The sequence below is a fragment of the Orcinus orca genome, chromosome 3, assembly GCF_937001465.1.
Source record: "Orcinus orca chromosome 3, mOrcOrc1.1, whole genome shotgun sequence".
NCBI classification, from domain to species: Eukaryota; Metazoa; Chordata; class Mammalia; order Artiodactyla; family Delphinidae; genus Orcinus; species Orcinus orca.
In genome coordinates, this window is record NC_064561.1 from 7790406 (window position 1) to 7816913 (window position 26508).

The following is a 26508-nucleotide window of genomic DNA, read 5'->3' on the forward strand; positions in this document are numbered from 1 at the left end:
GGTACGCTGCGAATGGCGGAGACGCTGAGGCGGGTGCTAAACTCGGGCGGCGCGGCTGGCCCCGGGGAGGAGAACACAGCTGAGGCCGAACCGCCTTTGCTGCTGCTCGGTGGTCACGGCTCTGGAAAGACAGCGCTGCTATTCGCGGCGGCCCTGGAGGCGGCAGGGGAAGGCCGAGGCCCTGTCCTCTTCCTGACTCGGAGGCCTCTGCAAAGCCTGCCTCGCCGGATTGGAGCTGCGCTCGAACCCTTGCGGTTACAGGTGGGGCGGAGCGGGACCAGAGGTGGACCAGCCAGTAGCGAGGCGGATGGACGATTGAGTGACAGGCAGAGACAGGCCAATGGCGGAGACGAAGGGAGGGCAAGCCGGAGCAGGCATTATGGGACGGAGTCTGGAACGAGTTGGGGGTGGGACTACGCGAAGCTTTGTTAAGATTGAGTGAGAAACCATCCAATGAGGGGGCGGAATTAGCAAAGGGTGGCGCCCAAAGACGGGAGTCCGGGGCGAGTAGGGGGCGGGGCTAAACATGGTCGGGTCTGGAAAGAGTTTTTGGGCCGCTGGAGTCAATGCTGGGGTCGGAAGTTATGGGCAGGTTTTCCGTGGAAAGATTGCCCTAGAGATTTGACAAAACGATATGCCTTGTTCTTAACTAATACCGGGAAGTGATGAGTGCAGAATTAGAAAAACAAAAAATAAAACGGGGTGGGGGGGCGGGCGTGGCGAACAGAAGAATATTCGACCACTCTGAGCTAGCTGCTTCACTCTGGAACCAGCAGTCTGGGGAGTGAGAACCCCGTCCAGGAAAGTATGCAAGGAAGCAGGGCTGCTATAGCTGAGAGCCTGGCTTCCTGTGATGAATCTGGCCGTTTCCTTTTTTCCTCTCTAGAAGATCCGCTTCCAGTACCCACCCTCAACCCATGAGCTCCTCCGGCTCCTGTGCTCTGCCCATGAGACGCGGGGGCCAGCCCCTTCCCTCCTGCTGCTCGATGGCCTGGAGGAGTACCTAACGGAAGACCCCGGGTCCCAGGAAGCCGCCTACCTGGCCGCCCTGCTTCTGGACACAGCTGCCCACTTCAGCCACCGGGTTGGGTCTGGCCGGGGCTGTGGGCTCATTGTGGCCCTCCAGACCCAGGAGGAGGGAGACAGTGCGACTGCCCTGCAGTTGGCACTGCTTCAGAGGTATTTCCCTGCCCAGTGCTGGCTGCAGCCCGATGCACCAAGCCCAGGACAGCACTGCCTCCGAGCCTGCCTGGAGCCAGGTGGGCTGGGTGCCAGGGCAGAGTGGCGGGTGACTTTCCGACAAGATGGAGAGATGACAGTCACCCCGTGGCCCACGCAGGCTGGTGACACCAGCTTGCACAAGGGTTCAAGCTCTGGAGGCCAACCTTGAGGTTTGGAGTGTGACAACCTCTCTATGCTTCAGTTTCCATGGCTGGAATACCTACCTCAGGGACAGATGCAAATTCAGAGACCTAAAGATTATAAAGTGCTTTTTCTCTCATAAATATAGCATTATCCTGTACATATTGTCAACATATTGTTTAACTTTGCTGTTTTGAACTTTGTAAAGAGTTTCATGACAAATGTAATCTGAGACTTCCTTCTTCTCCCGCTCAACATTGTTACTAAGATTCGGCCGTGGGACTTCCCTGGCGGTCTAGTGGTTAAAACTCCATGCTTCCAGTGCATGGGACACGGGTTTGATCCCTGGTCTGGGAACTAAGATCCCACATGCCATGCAGCGCAGCCAAAATACAGAAAACATTCAGCCACATTTTTTCATTCATTCCTTTTTCCATACTTTGTATAATTCCTTGGGTGACTATACCCCAATTTACTCATCAGATTGACTTATTTACTGCTATTAACACTCTTGTACACATATCCTTGTTCATGTGTGTGAGGGTTTTTAGGGTACATACCTAGAAGTGGCATTGCTGGAGTAGAAGGTATGCATACGTTCAGCTTTCCTAGGTTATGTCAAACTATTTAAAAGTGGTTAAACCAGAACTCCCATTGAGCCACTTGATGACATTTGGTGTCATCAGAGTGCTGTCTTAGGACAGCGCCTGATTCAGAATAAAGCCCTAGGAATGAATGTCATCGGTATTATTATTAGTGGCAGAGACTAGCTAGCAGCTCATTAAACAGCTTTTCTCTCTTGGGTGCACAGCTAAACTACATTTCCCAGCTGTCCATGGTTCTCGCTAGGGTCACATGACCATTTCTGACCGGTAGAATTTGTGAAGAAGAGATGGCGCCCACCTCTAGGCTAGGTCCCTAAAGGCCACAGAATCTTCTGCTGTGTCTCTCGTGTTGGCTGGCAGGATGCAGAGGAACCATCTAAAGACCCCAGGGTAGCCCTGGGGGATATTAAAGTTACAGTCTGGGCTTCTGACTCATCCCAGGGATAGCTGCCCACCTGTTTGAATTGAGAAATGAGAGAGAAAATATTTAATGTGTTCAGCCACTCAGTTTCAGGGCAGCTTTGTTAGGGCAGCTAGCATAACATACTAACTGATTCATTTTATTATCATTATTCAGATTGCCAGGGCAGAATTTCAGACTGAACTCAAGGCCTTTTCCTGCTTCTCCTATGGCCTGGGCCCAGGGAAAAGATGGGGCTTAGAGGTATTTATAGAAGCCGTGACAGAAAACTTATATGTATTTATATATCTACACAAAAGACTGTACATTTAAAAATACTGCAAGGTTGTGACTTTCTGACAAGGATGAATTGAGCAGAAAGCCAAGGTCAGCAGGCCTCACTGACCCTGCCGGATAAATCTTGGGCCTGGAGTAGCACTTGAGGTCATTCTGGGTCCCCGTGCATCTGAGGGCTGGAGTCCTAGGAGCAGGCCACGTAGCTCGGGGGTGAAGGCTCGGGGGCTGGGATGAGGCTGTTCTCATAAGGGTTGGAGTAAGGGCCATTGGATGAGCCCCGCTGGGCTTCCTGGGAACCCCCAGAGCTGTAGTCAGTTGAGATGCCAGAGTCAGACACCACGAGGTAGAGGTACTTTAGGTGGGGTGGGGTAGGGGGCAACTCAGGGGGAAGTGCCCTCGGGCGCAATAGCTGGGAGCTGGGATCCAGGATGGTGTACTCAAAGCTGGCAGCCGAGGCCCCCTCTGGCACAGGCTTCAGGGCCAAAGCGGGTGAGCAGGAGAATGCTTCCAAGGCTTCATCCATGGCTGCTATGTCCAAATCGCCACCAGGCTGTGGGAGGTCCTCGCTGGGTGGGCTCCGGGGCAGCAAGCACTTGTCCAGCACCAGGTAGCTGTCTTGGGCATGCTCGCTGCCCACCGGCTCCAACAGGGGCCCCTCATCATCTGCCCCTGGCTCCACTGCCTGTGTCACCCCCCAGCAGCGCTCAGAGAGGACCTCCAGGGGGGCAGGTGGGTCCTCTGTGAAGGGGGTGCAGGGGCTCCACCACAGACAGCCATCAGTTTGGTACAGCCACAGCTGGGGAGACAGCAGCAGCCTGCTCAGAGACCGGGGATTCGGCCACAGGAGCAGGGAAACCCCAGGCCCTGAGGGGACAACCAGGCCACCTACCTGGAAGTTACCCTTGTGGGTGGTGAAGAGGCCCTCAAACTCGCTCTCGGGGCTTGGGATGCCAGGCCATATCTTCTGCTTCAGAGTCCTAGTGAAGCCAAAAGAAACGAATACCTGGGCATGTGTCACTGAACATTCACCAGCACCCCCTCAGCACCAGTCGCAGGGCAAAGGTACTCCTAGCCCCTTGTGATCGTGATGAAGGCATAGGAGTGTGTGGGGCTGAGGAACAGGGGCTCGGCCAAAGCATCTGCCAGGCTCTACAGAAGGGCAACTGGAACAAAGTTTTGAAGGATGCATAGGAGTTCAATATGCTCTATCTAAAACCCACCCAGTCTTGTCTGAAGGTCCATTGTTACTTCCCTCCTCACTCCTTTCCATAGTTCCTCAATGCATTCAGAATAAAGTCCCGATTCCTCCCCACAGCCCTGCAGAAGACCCTGCATGGTCTGACCTCTGGCACCTCCTTCATCTCATCATCCACCACTTACCCCCTTACACACGCTTCTCTAACCATACAGCTCTTCTTGCAGCTGCTTCAATGTTCCAAGCCCATTCCAACCACAGGGCCTTTGCACTTGCTGGTTTTTCTCCCTGCTTTTCATGCGGCTGCCTCCTACCAGACTTCAGGTTTCTGCTCTGATATCACCTCCCAGAGGCCTTCCCTGACTATCCTGTCATGGCCCCATCCCCATTAATTTCTGTGATATCACTCATCACAATTTATAATCAAATATATGTTGATTCCCTTATTTGTTGTGTGACTCAGCTATGAGATCCACAAGGTCAGTGATACGTCTGGTTTGTTCTACACTTTCTCCCCAGTGCCTAGCACACAGTTGGCATTCTGTATGTATTTTCCAACCAAGTAAATGAACAGGGCCTTGAAAGACAACGAGAAGATTGCTTAGCAGACATGGCAAGAAGGACATTCCTGGCAGAAGGAACAGTATGTGCCAAGCCTTGGGGGTGTGAAAACACATGGTTTGTACTTGGAATTACAAAAACCTCAGGATGGCTGGTCATATCGTAAAGCATCTAAGGAGCTTGACAACAGGGGTGGGAGGCACTTGGGGTTAAATCGTTTCAGTAAGCCCATCTGGTTGATTTTACAGAAGTTGATGAAATTGGGGAAAAGTACAAAGGAATCCAACAAGGGGCAGCCACTGAAGTAGGAGGAAAACCAGGTGAAATTATGCCCAAGAGCAGAGAATTTTAAGTAAGAGTCTGCGTCTGACCTGGCTTGCATCCCAGTCCTGCCACTGACTCCTCATTGTGTGACCCTGGGCAAGTGCCTGCCCCTCTTTGAGCCTAGGTTCCCACAGGGAAAGGAGAACGTTGGTGGGGAGGAATCTGAGTTAGGTGCCGAGTGGGGCGCTCACCGGCGGTGGGAGAGCAGGGTTAGCACGGCCAGCAGCAGCAGAATGAGCACGAGGACGAGGGAGAGCGTCAGGATGAGGGGGTCCAAGTCTGGGGAGCAGGGAGGAGGTCAGGGCGGTGAGCTTGCCCCATGCTCCGCCCAGCCCCTTCTACACTCCTGCCTGGGGCCTCACCACTAGCCGTCAGCAGCGACACAGGCTCGGACCAGGCGCTCCAGAAGCCACCGAAGCTCGGCTCGGCCATACGCGCGCGTACCTTGAAGGTGTAGCGCGTTCCGCCCCGCAGGTTGCTCAGCACGCACTCAGTGCGGCCGTCGAGGATCTCCACCTGGAGGCGGGGCCCAGGTGGGAGGTATCGCCAATAGGGGCGGGGCGGGCAAAGGAGGGCATGTGAGGGTGGGCCCTGAGGGATCGAGCCAATCAGAGAAAGGAAGAACCGAGCCCAAGCATGGGGAGGCGGGCAATGAAAGCAGGAGGCGGGGCCCAGGAAGGGTCGGGGCCAATCAAGATGGGGCCCCAGGTAGAAGAGGGCGGGCTCGGGCTATTTAACTGCGGGGCCAGAGCACAGGGGGGGCGGGCTCTGAAGAAGTCCAGGGTTTGGGACAAGGGTTTAGTGGGATTGAGTCCAGGTGGGCTGGGGAAAGGGGACATCGGGAAAGGGGACAAGTCGGTGGACGTGGAGCTGTCTTGGGCGGGAGGTGGAGGGGCGAGGCCATGGGGGCGGGGCCGTGGTGACCGTCTGGGTGGGACCTAGAGGGCCTGTCAACTCTGGAGCCCTTGGGGCTAGGCCGTAGGAGCGAGCCTCACCCTCTGCGCGCCACTAGCGGCGTTCTCTGCCGAGATGTTCATCTCATAGCGAATGAGGCTTGCCATGGGTGCCCCAGGCGGTGGGAGCCAGCGCAGTACCACATGGCCGCCCTCGTCTGCCCGCCGCGCCAGCAGCCCAGCGGGAGGGTCTAGGAGCACTGTGGAGAGGGGTTGCTCAGGTGGGCGGAGACTGGGACTTCCTCCCGACCACTCTCCCGTTCCCAGCGCTCTTACCCACTTCGTTGATGTGGATGATACGGCGGTAGCGTGAAGAGCCCGAGGAGGCCGCAATGACGCGCAGCTCTAGGGGCACGAAGCTCGACGTGTCGGCTGTAGGCAGCGAGCACCAGAAACGCACCAAGCCGCGGGTGGTGGGCGCCTGATGCAGGCGGCACGGCTTCCACGGCTCACCCCTGTTCGCCCAGGAACCAGCGAGGGTAGGGAGCAAGTTGGGAGGCATTGCCGGGACCGAGGGTGTGTTCTGGACACTACCACCAGGGGGCGTCCCAGCCCCGACGTACGCGACGCCTTAGTCCTGCTTTGGAGCGGTGTTGTCCCAGCCCTGAAGTTTGGGGTCGCACTCCAGCAGTGATCACGGGAGTGTTCCAGCCCCGACCACTAGGCAGCGTGTCGGCCCTGACCCCGTGGGCTTCCCAGTAGTGACTACCAGCGGAGGTGCCATCCGGCCCCTGGCACCAGAAGTCCCAAGGTGCGAGCTCCGGGGAGCGCTGCTCGGCCCGCCCGCCCCCTCCACCTGTGGGGCGCTCCACTTGCCCCGTCGGACTCACTCGAGCTGGTAGGAGAAGCTGTAGTTGTCCGGGCCGACCCCGGCGCTTGCCGCTTCCTCCCAGAAACACACCAAATCCTCCAACCTCTCGGTGAAGCACAGAAACTCTTCAGGCTCGCGGGCTGTCAGCAGGGCCGCTGGGGATGGGGGCCAGGGGAGGGGGTCAGGAGACCCGAGCCCCGTCCTCGGGCCACAGCATCCTCCCCTCCCTCCTGCCGCCTGTGCGGACCGATAAGAAAAATGCCCCGCCCCTCTGTCTACCCCAGCGGGGCCCTTCGAGGGGTCTGCAGAAGTGCTGCCCCCCGAACTCCCATGCGTAGGTTCAATGTCTTATTGTCTCCCCACACACGCCCGCCCACCCCGCGACCGGCTGAGCTGAGCGCAGCATTCAAGGCCTCCGCCTCGCGCTGCCGGCCCCGCCCCAGCCCAGGACGTGCGTGAGGGTGAGTGTGTGTGTGCAGGAGGCGGGGTACCCTATCAGCCCCGGCAGGCTCCCGGCTGCCCGATAGCGCCAACCGTGCCCCCCGCCCCCGCTCCCTCAACCCCGCGGACCCAGGGATATGGCGCCCGCATGCAAACAGTGTTTACAGACGCCTGCGGCCCGGCCCCTCTGACTCGGACCCTGGTTTTAGCCTCCCTCCCCCACTGGAGGGTCGGCTAGGTCCCCTCCCCTTGGGGACCCTAGACTACAGGGCCTAGAACCAGCACCACCCCTGCCCCATTTAGTGTTTAGCATGTGTCAGACTCCTTGAGAAGATAAAACAGGACTCTTACGCCCCTCTCTAGCTTCTCCCGCAGACGCAGTCTGGGGATACAGACCCGCAGTATGCCATATCAGGTCCCAGTCTAGGGTTCAGACACCAGCTGGGGCTCCAGGACACAGACGGGTTCAGAACCTGGCATAGCCCCCAGGACCCAGGCTGGAAGTTCAGGCCCCAGCATTGCCCTCCAGGACCTAGTGCGGGGGTCCACACTCAGCTCCACCCTTACCTTTCCTTTCAAACTTGGGATCCGGTGGGTTGGGTGGGGGAGCCCAGGTTGCCCCAGCGAGTAGGAGACAGAGGAAGCCAACTCCAGGCCAGAGGGGTGCCCCGAGATGATACATGATGCAGCCCCTGCCACGGGAGGCCCAGGGCTCCTGCCCCCCCCCTTCCTCCGCCCCAGGCACAGTCCACAGCTGGGTCAGCAGCTGCCTCCGCCGGACACAGCTGACCAGGCCTTCCCGGCCAGGCGCCTCCAAGTGGCAGCTCCCCCGAGGGGGCGGGACCAGCAGGCAGCCTGGGCTGAGATAAGAGGGAGGCAGCCGCCCTGCCAGGGCCTGGCTAGAGAGGGCAGAGGCCCTCCAGGGCCTGGGGGCCCCTTGGGGGATGGGGTGGGGGGCTGGCGGGAGCAGCTCTGGTTTCTGCGTAGGACCCACTTTCTTGCTGTGTGACCCTGAACAGGTGACTTACCTTATCTGAGCTTCAGCCTTTTCATCTGTAAAATGCGACTTGGCACATAGCAAACATTCCAAAAATGTAAGCTACTGATATGATCATGCTAATCAACATCCCTTCCCAGTCTGGGTAGGAAAATAATCATCGTAATAGTGAGTAGCGGTTGAGTGTTTGCACAGCGTTGGGCAGTGCTGCCGGGCAGTATGTGCGAAAGAGCCTGCATTTGTAAGATTACATATATTCTGGAGTGTGAGGTTTCATGTGTGATTTTTTTGCTTTTTTTTTTCTGCTTACATTTCAATACTATTGGGATTTTATTTTACAAGGAGTGTGCAGTTCTTTTAATAATCTGGAAAGTGTAGAACAAACTATAAAAGCTTTTCACCTGGGCTGAGCTTTAACTGGGGTAAACACCCTCCCCACAGAGGTACATGCCTGGGGAAGGCGGAGGGGGTGGTGCTGATACCTACCTCATTGCGGCAGCCTGCCCCAGATTAGCCAGAGAGCTCCCTGGTGGCGCAGTGGTTAAGAATCCGCCTGCCAGTACAGGAAACACAGGTTCGAGCCCTGGTCTGGGAAGATCCCATATGCTGCGGAGCAACTAAGCCCGTGCGCCACAACTACTGAACCTGCGCTCTAAAGCCCGCGACCACAGTTACTGAGCCCGTGTGCCACAACTACCGAAGCTCACGCGCCTAGAGCCCGTGCTCCACAACAAGAGAAGCCACCGCAATGAGAAGCCTGCCCACTGCAACAAAGAGTAGCCCCCGCTTGCCTTAACTAGAGAAAGCCCGCTCCCAGCAACGAAGACCCATAAATAAATAAATTTATTAATTAAAAAAAAGAGAGGGCTTCCCTGGTGGCGCAGTGGTTGAGAGTCCGCCTGCCGATGCAGGCGACACGGGTTCGTGCCCCGGTCCGGGAAGATCCTACATGCCGCGGAGCGGCTGGGCCCGTGAGCCATGGCCGCTGAGCCTGCGCGTCCGGAACCTGTGTTCCGCAACGGGAGAGGCCACAACAGTGAGAGGCCGCGTATCGCAAAAAAAAAAAAAAAGAGAGAGAGAGAGAGCGCGCGCGCGCGCGCGCGCGCGCGCTCCATTCCCTGGAGCACAGTGATTGGTTCAGGGAGGGCATGTGACCGAAAAGGATCCAGTGAGCTTCCATCATGGGACTTTTCCTGGAGTTAGTGGGAAATGGGGTGCCGCTTTCTGTTGGATGATGAGGTGAGCAGATGACTAGCCAGAGACATCTTTGCCATTAGGAGGGAAAAAATTGCCTGATAATGAAGCTAATGTGGGCTTCTGAACTGTTACCTCCACCCGTAGACTCTTCCTCTAACTAGACATGGAGCTCACTCCTTCAGTTTACTCAGGCCTCTGCCTAAATGTCACCTCCTCAATGAAGCCCTTCTTGCTCACCGTATTTAAAATAGCAACCCTCGGGCTTCCCTGGTGGTGCAGTGCATAAGAATCTGCCTGCCACGGCAGGGGACACGGATTCGATTCCTGGTCGGGGAAGATCCCGCATGCCGCGGAGCAACTAAGCCCGTGCGCCACAACTACTGAGCCTGCGCTCTAGAGCCCGCGAGGCACAACTACTGAGCCCACGTGCCACAACTACTGAAGCCCATGCGCCTAGAGCCCGTGCTCTGCAACAAGAGAAGCCACTGCAATGCGAAGCCTGCACACCGCAATGAAGAGTAGACCCCGCTCACCGCAAGTAAAGAAAGCCCGCATGCAGCAACAAAGACCCGACACAGCCAAAAAACAAACAAACAAATAAATAAATAAAATAGCAACCCTCTAGCCCCACACTCCCCATCAGCCCTTAAACGGCTTAGTAGCAGTAGTAGTAGCAGCAGCATTTTGCATTCCCTGTACTTATTATATCTAATACGTATTTGATGCTTTGTTATTGATTCACCACCTTTACTAGTCCGTTTTGTTCATTTCTGCATCCCCAGTACCTAGAACAGGGCCTGCCATACAGTAGGAGGTCAGGAAACATTTGTGGAGTAAAAGATTAGTGAAAAACCAAGCTGAAAGATGTAGAGAAACAGTTGACTTTGTGTTAGCCACTGGATAGAGCTGTTCCTGAGTACTTCTGCACTTTAAAAAAAAATAAATTTATTTATGTATTTTTGGCTGTGTTGTTGATGCACGCAGGCTCTCTCCTTGCGGCGAGTGGGGGCTACTCTTCGTTGCGGTGTGTGGGCTTCTCATTGTGGTGGCTTCTCTAGTTGTGGAGCACTGGGCTCTAGGCGCGCAGGCTTCAGTAGCTGTGCCATTTGGGCTCAGTAGTTATGGCTTGGGGGCTTAGTTGCTCCGCGGCACGTGGAATCTTCCCGGTCCAGGGCTCAAACCTGTGTCCCCTGCATTGACAGGCAGATTCTTGACTACTGAACCACCAGGGAAGTCCTGTCCTGCGCTTTTAAAAACAGAAGTCGGGGAATTCCCTGGTGGTCCAGTGGTTAGAATTCCATGCTTCCCCTGCAGGCGGTATGGGTTCTGTTGCTGGTAGGGAAACTCAGATCCCACAAACTGGGCAGTGTGGACAAGAAACAAACAAACAAAAAGAAAACAGAAGTCCAGGAGAATCTCTTCCTCCGGAAATTGGCATTTGGTTTGAGTGTGTGTGTGAGAGAGAGAGGGAGAGAGAGAGAGAAAGAGGGAGAGAGAGGGAGAGAAACTAAACTCTGATTGTGAGAGGCAAACTAGCCCTGTTGGTAAGTGCATGTGTTCTGATGTATTGCAGGCCATTCATGTTTGAACCCCAACCTTGCCACTTACCATGCCACCTTGGAAAAGTTACTTAACCCTTCCTAGTCTCAGTTTTTCATGTATAAAATGGGCATGATAATAGTGCACCCCTCCCTGCCCCCACATAAGGCTATTGTGAGGATTATGAGATAGATTATGTCAACTTCTGAGAACATGCCTGGTGCATTGTAAGCACTCAGTAAGGATAGCAATTATTTGCTTAAGCGAACTTAAGAAGGATGCTGTTACTTACATCTGGTTGGTCTTTTTTTTAATTAAAACTTTAAAAATTTTTATATTTATTTTTCATTATTATTATATTTTTGGCTGCGTTGGGTCTTCGTTGCTGCACGCAGGCTTTCTCTAGTTGCAGCGAGTGAGGGCTGCTCTTCGCTGCGGTGCACGGGCTTCTCATTGTGGTGGTTTCTCTTGTTGTGGAGCACGGGCTCTAGGCGCGCAGGCTTCAGTAGTTGCAGCACGCAGGTTCAGTAGTTGTGGCGCACGGGCTTAGTTGCTCCGCGGCATGCGGGATCTTCCCAGACCAGGGCTCAAATCCATGTCCCCTGCATTGGCAGGCGGATTCTTAACCACTGTGCCACCAGGGAAGTCCCGATTGGTCTTAATACTTAGAGAAAAAAAAAATCCTGTAAAGTAGCATGCTGTGTGCTTAACTGTTCTTCATGAGGCCCTACATGATAACTAGATTCTTCTAGTTCCTCTCCCACTCCAGACAATGCCTGGGCATTATTGTTCCAGGGACAATGTTTAGAACCCTAGGGATTGTTTTTTGTTTTTTGCATGTTCACCAGAATTCTCCCTTTTCCTAGTAACAGCAAATGTAATTTCTATTTACATGCCCTCCCAGACTCCATTCCTGTGATATGAAATGTCTCTGCCAGCTGACAGAATGAGCACAGGACCCAGGCCTGGCCAATGAACATATCACATTCCTCTGAACACAGTGATTGGCTCAGGGTGGTTACAAGACACGCCGGTCCAGTCAGCATCTGCTCTGGGACTTTTGCTGGAGCTGATGGGATGAAGGGATTTTCCTTGCATGGGAAGGTGGAGCTGGTGGGATGTAAGCCTGGCACTGCCCCAACGAGGGTGAGGCTGCCTTGGAGTGGGGCAGTAGTCATTTAAATGTTCTTTTGGCTACTGTAAGAGAGACCCAAATCATAACGTAATGGCTTAAATAAGATAGGCATTTAGTTCTCTCTTTTGTAACAATCCAAGTAGCAGCAATACAATATGGCTTCTCCCTGGTCTCAGAGGGCCACACTCCTTCCAGTTTATGGCTCAGTTATTCAGAGGGTATGAACCACCTACTCCAAGATGATCTACCCCACGTCTTCATTCTAACCACCAGGAGGCGGAAAAGGGAGAAGGAGAGGACACAACCCTTCTCTTCAAGGGCAGAGCCTGGAATTTACCCATATACTTTCCCTTTACATCTCATTGGCTAAGACTTTGTCATATGACCACATTTTGCTGCAAGGGAGACTGGAAATGTGGTTTTTACTCTGGGTAGCCAGCTAAAAATCAGTGTTTCCATTACCATAGAAGAATGTGAATGGATTTAGGGAGACAATGGACAGTCTCATTCTCAGAGCAAATCAGAGGCAAGAGATTTTGTTACAAAGTCCTGGTGACATCTTTTGAGTCCCTGGATCCAACTGTGCCTGAAGCTGGACCCATGGAACTTTACAATTACACGGGCATTCATTTCCTTTTTTGCACATACCTGTTTGATTTGGGTTTTTGACCACTTGAAACAGAAAGAACCCTGATTAATACAGTTAGATATAAAGCCCCTAGTTGATGTCTGGCAGAGTGGGAGTTCATGAGTCAGTATCATTCTTGTTGTTACTGTTGTTGTTATGATTATGTTGCGGGTGGCCCTACAGCTCACTTTGTCTGTGCCTTCTCTACCTGTTTCTTCATCCTACCCCAGTACCGCTAGCTCACCCCTCTCATCCTCACAGCCCTTAATGACTCACGGGTGATGATGTTATTTGTCTCTGATTCCAATGAAATTTCTTCTTCACTCTCCCATATACATGGCAGGAAAGAATCATACCACCCCAACAATGTTGAGGGAGGGAGTCCTGAACCCTCTGTTTGTGACAGAGACCCCCCTGGATTCAAGTCATGCCTCACCCTGTGGAGCACAAGCTCCGGACGCGCAGGCTCAGCGGCCATGGCTCACGGGCCCAGCCGCTCCGCGGCATGTGGGATCTTCTCGGACCGGGGCACGAACCCGTGTCCCCTGCATCGGCAGGCAGACTCTCAACCACTGCGCCACCAGGGAAGCCCTCAATTCTTATCTTGATGAAAAGCGAACATGAAGCACAGGCGCAGAACAAACAAGACTGACTCCTGTTTCATAACTTTGATCACTATTTTCATCCACTTCTATCACTTCAGCTATGTCTCCAGCAGTTACAAGATTTCTCTGGGAGAGGGTCTGACCCCTGACACCGCACCCCTTTCTATGTTTATGGGATGAAGCTCTCCACCAGCCACCCATGGGCTGATGTCTTTGGAATAGGGGTCTGGTGCCAAAAGGGTCAGAGGGATGAGGTCCAATAAAGTTTGGGGAGGGGGAGTTTACAGGGTATGGAGGACAATGGCCTCTACTGGGGAATAAGAGATTTCCAGAGAAGAGCTCCCTCCCTGCCCCCTGGTGAGAGAAGCCAGGCCCCTTGCTGCCCATGGGGCCCATGTCCTGGAGGAGGGGGAGAACCACCTCAGGCTGGGGACACTGAGGTTGTGTGCCGGGCCCCCTCCTTCCGCCGCAGCACGAAGTCTCCAGGGCCGGCTGGGCTCATTGCGTAGAAGACATTGGCATTGTCAGGAATCAGGAGCTCTGACCAGGGGCGGAGATGATGATGAAAGGCCCACACAACCTCGTACTTCCCTCACAAAGGACCTAGGTAACCTTCCACCATTCACCTTGGAGCCTGACAACCTTGGGTCCCTTCAGCTAGTGCTAAGCCAACCTCATCCTCCTCTCTTTGTGAACCTAGACCACTTCCCACTCAAAGCCTGCACAACCTCATGTCTCCCCCCACCTCCAACCCCGTGAACCTGGGCTACCTCCTGTTATTTCCCCCTGGAGTCTAGACAACCTGCACTACAAGCTTGAACAAAGTCAGGCCACCCAGCCCAATCAACTTCCTGCCCATCCCACCCTTCCCCCACAGCCAACTCCCAGCCAAGTTCATGCTGCTCTCGCCATGAACTTGGACAACTTCTGACTTCCCACTTCCAGCCTGTACAAACCTCACACTTGGCACGTGAACAACCTCATGTATCCTTCCTAATGTCCAGCCAACCTCACATCATGCCCTTTAATGTGTCGCTTTCTCTCTGGTTTTTTTTTGGCCACACTGTGGGGCTTGCGGGATCTTAGTTCCCCAGCCAGGGACGGAACCCGTGCCCCCTGCAGTGGAAGCACAGAGCCCTAACCACTGGACTGCCAGGGAATTCCCTAGCATGTCAATCTCTTGCCTCTCTCTCTTTTTTCTTCCTACATTTTTTTCTCCATTTAAACAACTTTTTAATTGAAGTATAGTTGATTTACAATATTGTGTTAATTTCTTCTGTACCGCAAAGTGACCCAGTTATATTCTTTTTCATATTCTTTTCGATTATGGTTTGTCACAGGATACCGAATATAGTTGCCTGTTGTCTCTCCCTTTTTTTTTTTTTTTTTGCGGTACGCGGGCCTCTCACTGTCATGGCCTCTCCCGTTGTGGAGCACAGGCTCCAGACGCGCAGGCCCAGCGGCCATGGCTCACGGGCCTAGCCGCTCCGCGGCATGTGGGATCTCCCCGGACCGGGGCACAAACCCATGTCCCCTGCATCGGCAGGCGGACTCTGAACCACTGGGCCACCAGGGAAGCCCCTGCCTCTCCCTCTTGAAAACTGGATAACCTCCTACTCACCTGTACACTGAACGATCTCATGCTTCCCTACCCTGAATTTCAGTACCATGTGGCCCTCTCCTATGCCAAATTCAGAGTCCCCATGCTGCGCCCGGACAAACTCATTTCCCCTCAGATCCAAGCCCAGACCCTGCTTCAGTCTTGTGCTCCACCAGGTTGAGCCTGAATAACCTCATGATTCTACACATTTAAGCCCAGATGACCTTCTACACTCCCTCTCCACTGGACCCTGGACACTCTCATTTCCCCATAAATCCTAGGAAGTCACCTTTGGTGCCCGCTTCCCTCACACTGAGACAGAACAACCTCATGACCCCACCTAATGAAGGTACCAATATTTTTCTGCCTCTTACCCCAACCCTGCTTCATCTCACCCCTACTCTGTGCCAGAACCATCCCGGTCAGTCCGCTGCCCCCCTCCTGAAGCTGCCCCCCCAGCTCTGGCTCCAAGCTGTCCCTGCTCACCCCTGTCCCCAGGAAGGGCTTGGAAGAGCTGATAGTCCTGGGCCCAGGGCTGAGCCACATTGTGCTTTTCCAAGGCTCGCTGCACCACGCTGGGGGCCTTGTCCTGACTAGTGAGCTGGGAAGAGAGGGCGAGAGGTGAGGGATCACAGCCCAAGCCCCAAGGGCAGGGCTGCCACCAGCAGGTCCCGGGCACAGCCCCTCACCAGGATGCTCCGATACAGATTTCCATGGTCATTGTCGATGCTGACTCGGACGACGCAGGCCTCTGAGCCCTGTTGCCCCGGGAGGGAGATGTGAGGGCCACTCAAGGGCAAGGCCAGGGTCCAGGGGCCTGGTAGGTCTGGGCTCAATGGCAGCTGTAGGCAGTGGGGTGGGGGTTGAGCGGTGAGAGCACGAGGCCCCTCCCTCATTGTATGCAACACGTCTTCCTGCACACCCCAAGCCTGGGACATGCAATTAGGGTACATACACAAGCCCACATCTATGCAATCCCATCACATACAGACTTTCACGCCCTGTTACATGAATTCACACACGACTCATGTTCACACACAAGAAACCCTGTGTAACCAGAGAGCGGCGACTGCACCCATTTGCTCACAATTGTGGGATACGCACAAGCCCATGTCCATGAAAAACCCTGCACGTGGTCCTGTGGACACTGCGGATATTCACGCCCACATTTCCCCTCCAGGTATGCAAATTCCCAGGAAAATGCGTATCTGTGCAAAAGTGGGTGATTGCACCCCAGAGTACCTTGTGTCTAAGTGGAAGCTCTGGTCCAGATCTGAGCATAACTGATGGACAGCCCCTCAAACGGGGCCATGGAAATGCACGTGGCTTCCTGGACATATCCCTAGAGTGTTCAGCCAGCTGTGTGCATAGTCTCCTGTGTACGTACCTAGCCCCCAAATCCTGTACACACACACACACACACACACACACACACACACACACAGCCCCGGGTGCCCGCAGTCCCACATGTACACATAGTCCTGGTACCTTGGTGCTGGGGCCCTGCGGCCCTGGAGAGGCCGGAGGACTGCCGGGAGGAGGGTCCCTCGTTCTAGGACTGGATGGGGGGGACGCTGGGGACAGACTGGGGGAGACAGAGTCTGAAGTGGGGTGGCTGCCCTGATCTCTGATCCTGTCCTCTCCAGCCCCTTTACCAAATGGGATGCTGACCTGGAGGTGGAGGATGAGGGATCCCTGGGACTCCCACCAGGGGATGAGCCTCTCTCTCGGGACAGCTTCCTGAAAATAGAGACAGGGGGTGAGGCTGAGCCCAGACTCAGTCCCAGGAGCGGATGCCATCTCTGCCCACGTCACTCCCCACATACTCCCTGAGACTCACGCGCTGAGGCGCTTGGTGAGGCTGATTCGCCGCCGGACGCGTGGGGAGCTGGGGCAGGAGGCGGCCGGTGGCTCAATGACCCGGGAGATGCGGTAGCTGAGGGGTCAAGATGCAGATGGGTTGGGGGGGTTGGGAAATGAGTTAGAATCGGTCGGGAGCTGGGTTTTGGGGGGGGGGGGAACAGCCAGGGGGTGGGCACCCAGTGTTGGGGTCGGGGCCGTTACAGCTGTGGGGTCTTATCAGGGATGAGATGAGATGGCTTGGTTGGCAGGTCACACAGGGCCTTACAGAGTGGGACTGAGGAGTCAAATTGGGTCGGGGATAGAGTTCAAGGTCAGATAATCACTGAGGTCAATTGTTTGGATCATGGATTCAGTAGAATGAAAAGAAACCATTGGGACAGTTGAGTTGGATGCTCTGACATAAGAGTCAGTTGCTCAGAATTGGGGGTCAATGATTGGGCTCAGAGAGTCAGATGGGGGTTATGAATGGGGTCATGGGTCAGATAGGGCCAGAGGGGGGGGGGAAAGAAAAGATGAGATGGTTGAATGGAATGGCCAGCTGCATGTTAAAGGTTGAAGTCAGAAAGTCAGATGGGTTAAGGTTTGGGGTCAGAGGTCAACTGGGGCCCTCGACTGGGCCGCAGACAATGCAAGGTGACAGGCTGGGTGGGGGGGTGTCAGGGCTCAGGAAGGGGGTCTTGGGAGGAGCTGGAGAGGTGCATGGGGGAGGTGGATCCAGTGTGTGACCCAGGGTCAGTGGGTGGGAGGTTGGTCAGGCCAGGCCACGTGTTGGTCACCTCTGCTCCTCGCTGAGCTGGCGCTGGGTGCGCAGGGCAGCCAGGATGGGCAGGTGGGAGCTCAGGCAGTAGCTCTGACAGCGCCTCTGCAGCTGCTGGATGTGGGCCAGGATCTCCCACTCCTGAGGGGGTGGCCTCTGAGACCCCATCCATGCTCAACCCCCATCCTGGACCGCCCCCCCAACCCCGGCATGCCCACCCCAGTGCCCACTTACCTTCCTCCTCTTCTCAAAGTTGATGAGATCCCCCTGGGGGCAAATTTTGTCTGAACTGGAGCCTCCAGGGTCAAGGATCAAGGGTCAAGGTCAGGGGTTGGGATGTCAGGAGCCCTACCGCACTAAGGGGGCTGGGGTCAGGAGCACAAGGCAGGGTCACGGGTGTGAGGTCAGGAGGCCCTCTGTGCTGAGGGTGAGTGAGGCTGGGGTCAGGAGTCAAGGGTCAGGGCTCAGACCTCCAGCATGTCCGGCAGGGCTGTATCCAGCATAACCAGGTCCGTGAGAAAGGTGCCAAGGTAGGGGATGGGGCCTGGGGGCTGTTTCTGTGGCCCCCAGAGCTCCAGTCACTCTCAGCCATCACCGACCCCACCAGGCTCCACCCCCCACCCAGGATCCTGCTTGTCCCTCATCCCAAACCACATCACTCACTGAGGGCAGGCTTCCTGGGGGGGCATTCTCCTCGGTAGCCTCCTCCTGGGGGAAGGGGAAGAACTGAGCAGTCCTGGGCTCTCTTTGTCCCCTCCCTCGGGGAAGATGCCTCCATCACAAGCAGTTGTAAAGGCCATACCCAAGGGAGAGTGAACAGGGAGGGGGAGAGAACAGATAAGCAGCAGGGGGCAGGGCTCACTGGGGATGATGGGAGGTGGGGCTTGTGGGTGCCTTGGCCCCCAAGGCTGGCCTTAACACAGGTGAAAATCCTTGTACCTGGAGATCCCCCAGAAATGCCCTGAACCTTGTTGGCACATTTTTTTTTTTTCTTATCAAAGTCAAGTCCTTAGCAGAATTTTTTTTTTTCCCCTCTTTGCTCTGACTCTGGCCTTCAGTGACCTTTTCCCTGTAACTCTGGTATTTGTTGAATGAATAAATAAGGCAGCCACCAAGTGTGAGCTATAATGAGGGCAGCAGAGGAAGTAAAAACGCAGGGCTGCCCACAAACAAGAGGAAGGTCATTCTCGAGGCATAGGGAAAGGACACTGAATGTTATGACAATGACAAGCAATGCCCTGCCGGGCCCCTGGTCCCCTTCCTGGGCCCGGAATCTGAGGGGTCCTCACCCATCTGTACCTGGGAGAGAATCTCTCTGCTGCTGAGGTGATTGTTCTCATCGGAAAAAATCTGCGAAAGTTTCCTGAAAGTGGATAACGGTTCCCTGGGGGTACAGGAGAGGGGTCACGGGTGGCCGCGGGGAGAGTCAGAGCTGGCATGAGGTGGGCAAGGAGTACCACGCCAGCACCCCGCCCCTTGCTCACCGGCTCAGGGCACCCCAGCTGCGCTTGAGCCGGTAGATGGGGTTAGACTGCAGGGCGGACAGGATGGCGCGCAGGGAGGAGAAGTTCCGCAGTTCCCGGCAGCGCTGGGGAGCGGGGTGGGGGACCGCTGGTCACACCCCCAAGTCTGAACCCCAAGTCTGATCCACCTTTGATCCCGTGACTTCTGACCCCAGGATAGATCCTTACAGCTAGCCCCATGTCTGACGGGCTACCCAGATTCAGCCTCCTCCCCCAGGGGCCCCCTCCCCCTCTCCAACCTGCAGTCCCAGCCCCTCCCCCAGCTGCCCCTCCATTCCTTTCCTCTGACCTTGGCTTCCCGTGTCCCCACTCCTTACTTCTCCCTGGGCCCCAGACGGACCCGTAGCATCTCTCCTAGACCCAGACTCCTCCCCGCCCGCCCAAGTCTCACCCCAGGTGTCACCCTTCTTCCCCCTTCGCCTTGCCACGCCCCCACTCTCTTTCCTGGCCCCCATTTCTACTCTTCCTCTCTGCTCAGGCTCCTGCCCCGCTTCCATCCAGTCTCTTTCAGGACCTCTGCCTCCGTCTCTTGGCTTTGGTCTCTCCTCCAAGCCTATCCCCTCCCCAGTGCCCCCATCCCATCCTTATTCCTAGACCAGCCCTGCGTCCCTCTGCGGTCTCAGGCGCCAGTCCCGTCCAGCTACGTCCTAGTCTTTCTCTTAGGCACCTCCCAGCCCCAATCCTCCAAGTATCCCCAGACCCCAGTCCTCGGCCTTCCGCCCGCCCCCGACCTCTCTCTGGCCTCGGTGCCCCATGCCCCCTTCCACCCACCACCCGACAGGCACCTGCGCGATGCGGATCCACTTCTCCAGCCGCTGCGCCCTCTGCGGGGCGGCCAGGCCCGGCGACCCGAGCACCGAGCCCAGCACGCAGCCGGTCACCGTGTTGAACTGGGTCACAGTGGCGCGCACAGTGGAGGCGGTGCCTGTGGCCCCCGGCCGGTCCCGCTGCGACCACACGGAGCCCAGGCACTCGAAGGGCCGCACGCGCGAGAAGAGCTCCTGCGCGCGGGGGTTGGGGGTGGGTAGGATCTGTGCTCAGCTGGGCCTCTCCCCCTTCCCCCTCCTCTACGCCCCGCCCCCTCCCGGCCGCGTCCAGCAGGGATCCTCACCGCATCCATCAGGGTCAGCTGCTCGGCCACGTCGTCTACACTGAAGTCCAGGAGCTCAGGACCTTCCCGCACGAGTCCTTCCACCTCTTCCAAGCAGCCTACCGGGGAGTCTGGACGGGGTATCTGGGCAACCCCTGGATGTCCTAAGGGAGCATTAGAGGGGGTTAAAAACTCTGAAGTTTGAATCCAGGACTGGCTGCGTGACCTTGGGCATCTGTGATCCTCACTTTTCTCATCTGTGAAACAGAGATCTCCTTGAGTGTTTTTAAGAACGTCAGAGCAGCAGTAACTGTTCATTGAGCATCTTGGGTGGATTAACGGGGAAATTTATACACTAACCCTGCGAGGGAGGTACTATTATGCACCTTTCTTAAGGGCAAAACTGAGGCAGGAATTTGCTCTCACATCTTCAGTAAATGGCAGAGATCTGAAGCCAGGTGCTCAAAGTCTAGAATAGAAAATAGAGCTTTTTGACTTTGAACCTGTATTAGGATAGGATCCACCTGCCCTCTTCTGGTGGTTAGAGGTGGTATAACCTCGTGGTTAAGGAAAGGTTATCGTCTTAACGTCCCCAGTTCAAATCCAAACTGGTCCACCGGGGTGCTGTGCGAATTAAGCAAGACTTTAAACCTCTCTGTGCCTTGGTTTCTTCACTTGGATTTTTTTTTTAATCACATGAAATCACGCATACCAGACGGCTATAAAGTACTCAATACATATGATTTTTCCGAGGTGGCGTTCAATGGTGGCGCCCCCTAGGGGGACATTTTGGAAGTTGAAATCTTGCCACAAGAGGGGCTTGGCACTCATAGTGACGAACTGTGCCACCAGCCTCCAAATGTCCCTCCAAGAAATTTGTGTCCTTGAAAAACATGTTTACAATACTTGGCACCTAGAACTCAACTATCTTGCTCGTAAACACTAATTATTTTGGCTCTAGAAAGGCAAGGACTGTGAACTTTGTTTTGTATGGAAATGGCGAGTGTTGTTCACCATCTTGGAAATTGATGTCACCAACATCTATGCTGCTGCATCTGTGTCGCCAGTGCATCCCCCTGCATTAGTTTCTGGCTGCCATATTCACCATGATGCTATGGCAGGTGAAGGCACTGAACAACTTCATCATGTCTCCTGGTGAGGCATGCCCAGACATTCACATACCAACAAGTATAGTTGATTGTTGTGTAAATTGCTTTTGTTTTATTTCTCCTTCCTATTACAATTTCAGCATCATATTATTATTTTTTTCATATTATTATTTTTAAATTATCTGTGTAAGTCTGTTTAATTATCTGTCTTTCATTTCGTATTAGGACAGGTAGCATTGCAAAATACTACTTTATTTTTATTTTTTGGCTGTGCTGCCATGCTGCATGCAGGATCTTAGGTCCTGGAACAGGAATCGAACCTGTGCCCCCTGCAGTGGGAGCACAGAGTCTTAACCACTGGGCCACCAGGGAAGTCCCGCAAAGTATTAGTTTTTAAAAGTGAGCATAGGGGGAAAAATTACTCAGCCATAGAAAGGAACGAAATTGGGTCATTTGTAGAGATGTGGATGGACCTAGAGACTGTCACACAGAGTGAAGTAAATCAGAAAGAGAAAAATAAGTATTGTATATTAACGCATATATGTGGAATCTAGAAAAATGGTACAGATGAACCTGTTTGCAAGGCAGAAATGGAGACACAGATGTAGAGAACAAACACCAAGGAGGGAAAGTATGGACACCAAGGAGGGAAAGAGTGGGGTGGGATGAATTGGGATTGACATATATATACTAATATGTATAAAATAGACAACTAATAAGAACCTGCTGTATAAAAATTAAATAAAATAAAAATTTAAAAAAATCCCATAACTTGAGCACCAAAAAAAAAAAAAAAAAAGTGAGCATAGGGGAAAAAAATTGCACGTAAATCTAATCAAACCTTTAGCTCTTACAGCAAGTATGGTGAATAGAGGAACGTGCTTCATGTCACCATGAGAAAGCTAACAGGTAAATGGAGAAGAATGTGAGACATTCCTCGGGACAAATGACCCATTATTTTCTCCTAATGCCATTAATCAAAAGGCAAAGAGGAACAGCCATAGAAAAAAAGAGATCTAAGAAATGAACACTTGGGACTTCCCTGGTGGCATAGTGGTAAAGAATCCGCCTGCCAATGCAGGGGACACGGGTTTCAGCCCTGGTCCAAGAAGATCTCACATGCCGCGGAGCAACTAAGCCCGTGCACCACAACTACTGAGCCTGTGCTCTAGAGCCACAACTACTGAGCCCGTGTGCCACAACTACTGAAGCCTGCACACCTAGAGCCCGTGCTCTGCAACAAGAGAAGCCACCGCAATGAGAAGCCCGAGCATCGCAACAAAGAGTAGGCCCCGCTCGCCGCAATTAGAGAAAGCCCACGTGCAGCAACGAAGACCCAACACAGCCAAAAGTAAATAAATAAAATATATAAATTTATTTTTTAAAAAAAGAACACTTTAAGTGGATCTTTGGTTTTGGAAGAAACAACTATAAAGAAGACAACTTAGGAACAATAGGGGAATTTGAATATGAGTATTTTTTGATATTGAGTAATTATTGCTGATTTCGTTGGAAAAGATTGTGGGCATGAAGGTTATATATATTTTAAAGTCTTTGTCAATTACCAGTGAGAACCAAAGTATTTGTGTGTGAAGGGACGTAAGTCTGGGATTTGCCTTCAAATCATCCTGAAAAAAAATTTTTTTTTTTGGTCAAATTGATAATTGTTGAAGATGAGTGATGGGTGTTTCAGTGTTCTTTACATTACTTCTCTCTACTTTTCTATATGTCTGAAATTTTCCATGGTAAAAAGTAACCCCCAAACAAGGATACTAAGGTTCCCAGATCCTGGCATAAAGTCAGTGTTCAATAAATGTTCATTTTCTCCTCTTACCTCAAGAACTCATAGCTTAGGGCAGCACTTTCAATAGAATTTTCTGCAGTGGTGGAAATATTTTCTACCTGTGCTGCCCGATGTGGTTACTGAGCACTAGAAATGTGGCCATTGTGACCAAAGAACTGATTTTAATTTTTATTTAATGTTAATTAAGTTCAATTTTAATAGCCACATGGGGCTAGTGGCTACCCCACTGCCCTGTGCAGCTCTGATGACTTGGAATCAGCTGGTGAAATCTTGAAGGCAGAGGAAGAAAGATACTTGGCAACCAGCAGGGAAGATGAAGGGATAAAATGTATATAAATAACTCTCACCAGGGGAGAGAAGTGGTTGCTACTTTGTAAAGCAGAGAGGAATGTGGCCAGTTTAAGGATTAAAGAATGGATTAGGGATATAAAGCTCTTGTGACAGGGATCAGATCAAACACAGATGGGTGAAATATGATACTTTATAAGCAGGATGCAATTACTCAGTAGACAAATCCGTGTTGTAACTGACCCTGGGGATAGCGTTGGGGACAAGACCAATAGGTTCTATGCAGAAAAATAAGGCAGGTAATAGGACTCAGAGTGGGAGGCTGTATTTGTTGGGAGGGGATCTGAGAAGGCATGTCTGAGGAGATGACAACTGAAAAAAGATCTGCGTGAAGTATGTGGATATATTTCCTTCCCCCCAAAGCTCTCTACAACAGAGGTTGTAGACCTCTGCTGTAGAGAGCAACAAACGTGGCATGTGGGATCTTAGTTCTCTGACCAGGGATTGAACCCATGCCCTCTGCAATGGAAACGCAGAGTCTTAACCACTGGACCACCACGCAAGTCCCAGCAAACTTTTCCATAAAAGGCTAGATAGTTTGCTGACACCCACTTCACTAGAAAACATCAGTATGATTTTTTGTATCGATTTCATTATAAGTGGTAGATTCTAATAAGTAAGAATCTGTGATAACAACAGTAATGAAAATAATGCTATTTGCCAAGCTCTCATTACTTGTTTATTTACTTGTCCACTAATTGTCTTCCCCAGGGAACAGGGAGCTCCTGTCCACTGTTACGTGCCCAGAGCCAGTGGCTAAATATCTGTTGAATGAATGAAGAAGCCAATGAGGTAAGTACTGTCATTGCCCCCATTTTGCAGATAAGGAAACTGAGGCTCAGAGAGGTGATTTATCCAAGGTCGCACAGTCAGCAAATGGCAGAACTAGGATTTGAACCCAGGTCTCTGTAGCTCCTAAGGCAAGTAGTAATAGATGATTTGTAGCCAAAAACACAGGGTATCCTGACCCAATGATGGACTATCTTTGTAGTTGGGATGTGTTGTGTGGGGGAGGTGATAGACAAATGCCAATACTTTAAACAAAGGGCTATTATCCCCATTTTACAGGTGGTGAAACTGAGGCTCAGACAGGGTTAAGAACCTTGCCCAAGATCTGTAGCTCCTCCGTGAGGGGAGAAGACCCCTGGGGGAGGGAGAATGCCTGTTCCGGACACTATCGGTTCCCCAACCCGCTCACCTGCCCATGTCTGGGACCGCTCCTCTTCTTCCTGCTGTGGCTCAGCATTCTTCAGGAAATCTCCCAGCAGCTTTTCTGCCTCCCGGGCCTCAGCCCCTGATGGGGCTGCCCAGCCCAGAAAGGTGCAAACACTGCCTAGGTCCGAGTGGGCAGGGGGATCCCAGAAATCCTGAGGGTAGTCCCGCAGCCAGGAGCCCAGCACTGACACCACAGCCCTGGCCAGAGGGGTGGGGCCTCAGAGCCCAGCCCAGAGCTCTGGACCTCTGGAGCCCCTACACTTCAGATCCTTTTGACCTCTATGCCCCCCTGCCCACACCCGACGGGAGGACAAACCTCAGGTTGTTGTTGAAGGTCAGATCTCTTCCCTCTGTCTTCTTGATCTCTACCCTGGAAAGACATCCCCCCTCCGCCATCAGGTGAGGAAGAGGGCGGCTGGAGGGGACTCAGGAGGAAGATTCTGGGGTTGGAGGGGGGGGTCCTGGTTCTAAACCGGAGGGAGCAGAGGAGTATCCAGGTGAAGGTCTGGGGAGGGAACATGAGAGTCCCCCGTTGGTACTGACCCCGGCGGCAGGGGCGGCGGCGGCGGTGGCAGGAGAAGGTCCAGCACGCGGGCAGTGGGCACAAAGGCCCGGTGGGTGGCCAGGAAGGCAGGCACGAAGCCTGGGTCCTGCTCGCGGTCTCCAGACACCAACTCCCGCACCAGCCGCTCCAGCCGCGCTGCCCTCAGTGCCCGCACCTTGCTGGTGCGGTAATGGAGGAAGGTGTCGGCACCGGGGCTGGGGGCCTGCAGGGCAGGGTGACCGCAGTGAGACACAGAGGAGTGGGCCCCAGCATCCCATTCCAATCGTGTCTTTGGGAAGCACCGATCTTGCATCTGATCCTGTCCATTCTTCTGAATCCTGCCCCCTGAGTTCATCATTCTTCCCCATTGCACAATCGACCCCCGAAACCCGCCTGGAACCTCCTCATCCGCCCAGGCCCCGCCCTGCCCTCTGCCCCATTTACAAGCCACCCCTACCTCACCCCCACCTCCGCCCCCAGGCTGCTCCCAGCTCTCCTGCCGCGCTTCACTGGCCCGTTCCCAGGCTCTCTGCCCCACCTCGCTCTCGCCTGGTCTCTTCTAAAGACCACTCCTTCAGCTCCGCCCCACTAAACCTGGCTTACCTAGGCCCTGCCGTCCAGTTCCGTCCCCAAGTCCTGCAAGTCACCTCGGCCTCACCTGGCCCCGCCTCCTCATCTACCCCACTCACCTGGCCGCCCCCGGGCCCCACTCCATCCTTACCTGGTCGCCTCTAAGCCCCGCCCCTCCTTCGGGCCCTAGTTCCTCCCCTCCACTCAGCCCCGCCCTCACCTGGTCACCTTCCGCTCGGCCCCAGCCTCCTACCCGTTCCTCACCTGGGTGCCCCGAGGCCCTGCTCCCGGACTCAAGCGCTGACTGCGCTGCCGCCGCAGGGAGACACTGTACACCGCGCCGTCCTCGTTCTCCTCGCCCCAGTCCTGCAGCGGCGCCTGGACGCGGAGGCGAGCTCAGGACGCCGCAGGGGGAAGGCTCCCGGGACCACGGCCCCGCCTCTTCCGCGGACTCAAGCCTGATCCCTCCAGTTTTATCCCCCTTTGCCGGCCAGAGTCAGTGAGACTCGGGGCAGGGGTCCAGGCTCGGGAAGTCCCCTCGGCGCCGCGGGTACCCTCCTACCTAGCCCTTGGGAGGATCGGGTGGCATTTGGGGACGCCCCAGGGTCCAGTCTTAGCGAGTCTGTCTCTAGTCCCTCCCGCAGATGCGTTCAGAGACACTCCCGCCACCAACCATCCCTAAAAGGAGCCAGCCACTTCACTGGGTCAGGGGCCGGGAGGCCAGAGGTAGGGACTCCCAGGCTGTTCCGAAGGGTCCGATTTGAGGGGAGAGAGGATCCAAGGGGCGGTCGGGGACCTGGAGTTTCTGGACTTGAGGGTCGCCAGGGATGTGGGGTCCTGGGACCCCAGGTCCCCTTACCAGGGCGAGCTCCTTGCTCGTCGTCCGCTCCATGGTCCGCTCCCGTCCCGCTCTGCCGCGCGGCTGAGTGAGGCGGAAGGGCCGGTCGGGGAGCAGTGGCCGGGAGTCGGGCCGGCGGGGCGGGGCGGCCGGGCAGCGCGGGGGCGGGGCGGGGTGGACCCACTGCTCGCGGTTGC

At 54.3% G+C, this 26508-nt stretch overlaps 3 protein-coding genes across 4 annotated transcripts; 1 reads left to right on the forward strand and 2 right to left on the reverse strand.

The window, feature by feature from the left end:
- SWSAP1 (SWIM-type zinc finger 7 associated protein 1) lies at nt 1-1584 on the forward strand. 2 transcript variants are annotated; one of them, XM_004277390.3, is made up of 2 exons: nt 1-261; nt 887-1584. In XM_004277390.3, the coding sequence occupies exons 1-2, from the start codon at nt 13-15 to the stop codon at nt 1388-1390; spliced, it is 753 nt and encodes a 250-aa protein (XP_004277438.1). In that variant the 5' UTR covers nt 1-12; the 3' UTR covers nt 1391-1584. The 2 variants fall into 2 exon arrangements, with proteins under 2 accessions (XP_004277438.1, XP_033257065.1); XM_033401174.2 differs by having other exon boundaries at nt 890-1584.
- Nucleotides 1585-1899: 315 nt separating this feature from the next.
- On the reverse strand, nt 1900-10171 carry EPOR (erythropoietin receptor). The gene is made up of 8 exons (XM_004277391.3): nt 7517-10171; nt 6528-6663; nt 5974-6152; nt 5740-5897; nt 5107-5260; nt 4936-5023; nt 3554-3641; nt 1900-3460 (listed from the first exon to the last, which is right to left on the reverse strand). Exons 1-8 carry the CDS (start codon nt 7629-7631, stop codon nt 2849-2851), a joined length of 1530 nt encoding a protein of 509 aa, XP_004277439.1. The 5' UTR covers nt 7632-10171; the 3' UTR covers nt 1900-2848.
- A 2273-nt stretch (nt 10172-12444) lies between these two features.
- RGL3 (ral guanine nucleotide dissociation stimulator like 3) lies at nt 12445-26435 on the reverse strand. The gene is made up of 19 exons (XM_049707164.1): nt 26333-26435; nt 25738-25851; nt 24903-25126; nt 24676-24729; nt 24343-24557; nt 19905-20047; nt 19579-19794; nt 18755-18858; nt 18570-18654; nt 17934-17978; nt 17741-17827; nt 17505-17537; nt 17290-17411; nt 16491-16586; nt 16322-16390; nt 16139-16235; nt 15340-15492; nt 15137-15251; nt 12445-13590 (listed from the first exon to the last, which is right to left on the reverse strand). Exons 1-19 carry the CDS (start codon nt 26363-26365, stop codon nt 13472-13474), a joined length of 2124 nt encoding a protein of 707 aa, XP_049563121.1. The 5' UTR covers nt 26366-26435; the 3' UTR covers nt 12445-13471.
- Nucleotides 26436-26508: the final 73 nt, after the last annotated feature.

What these genes read in the sequence shown, in the direction of transcription:
- EPOR (XM_004277391.3), bottom strand. Translation starts at nt 7,631, where the DNA reads ATGTATCATCTCGGGGCACCCCTCTGGCCTGGAGTTGGCTTCCTCTGT. An exon ending in GTCGCTGCTGACGGCTAGTG is followed by an intron (nt 5,024 to 5,106) that starts GTGAGGCCCCAG and finishes CCTGCTCCCCAG; the next exon opens with ACTTGGACCCCCTCATCCTG. An exon ending in ACCCTGCTCTCCCACCGCCG is followed by an intron (nt 3,642 to 4,935) that starts GTGAGCGCCCCA and finishes TGGCTTCACTAG; the next exon opens with GACTCTGAAGCAGAAGATAT.
- SWSAP1 (XM_004277390.3), top strand. Translation starts at nt 13, where the DNA reads ATGGCGGAGACGCTGAGGCGGGTGCTAAACTCGGGCGGCGCGGCTGGC. An exon ending in TCGAACCCTTGCGGTTACAG is followed by an intron (nt 262 to 886) that starts GTGGGGCGGAGC and finishes TTTCCTCTCTAG; the next exon opens with AAGATCCGCTTCCAGTACCC.
- RGL3 (XM_049707164.1), bottom strand. Translation starts at nt 26,365, where the DNA reads ATGGAGCGGACGACGAGCAAGGAGCTCGCCCTG. An exon ending in AGTGGATCCGCATCGCGCAG is followed by an intron (nt 18,859 to 19,578) that starts GTGCCTGTCGGG and finishes CCCGCTCCCCAG; the next exon opens with CGCTGCCGGGAACTGCGGAA. An exon ending in AGCTGGGGTGCCCTGAGCCG is followed by an intron (nt 18,655 to 18,754) that starts GTGAGCAAGGGG and finishes CTGTACCCCCAG; the next exon opens with GGAACCGTTATCCACTTTCA.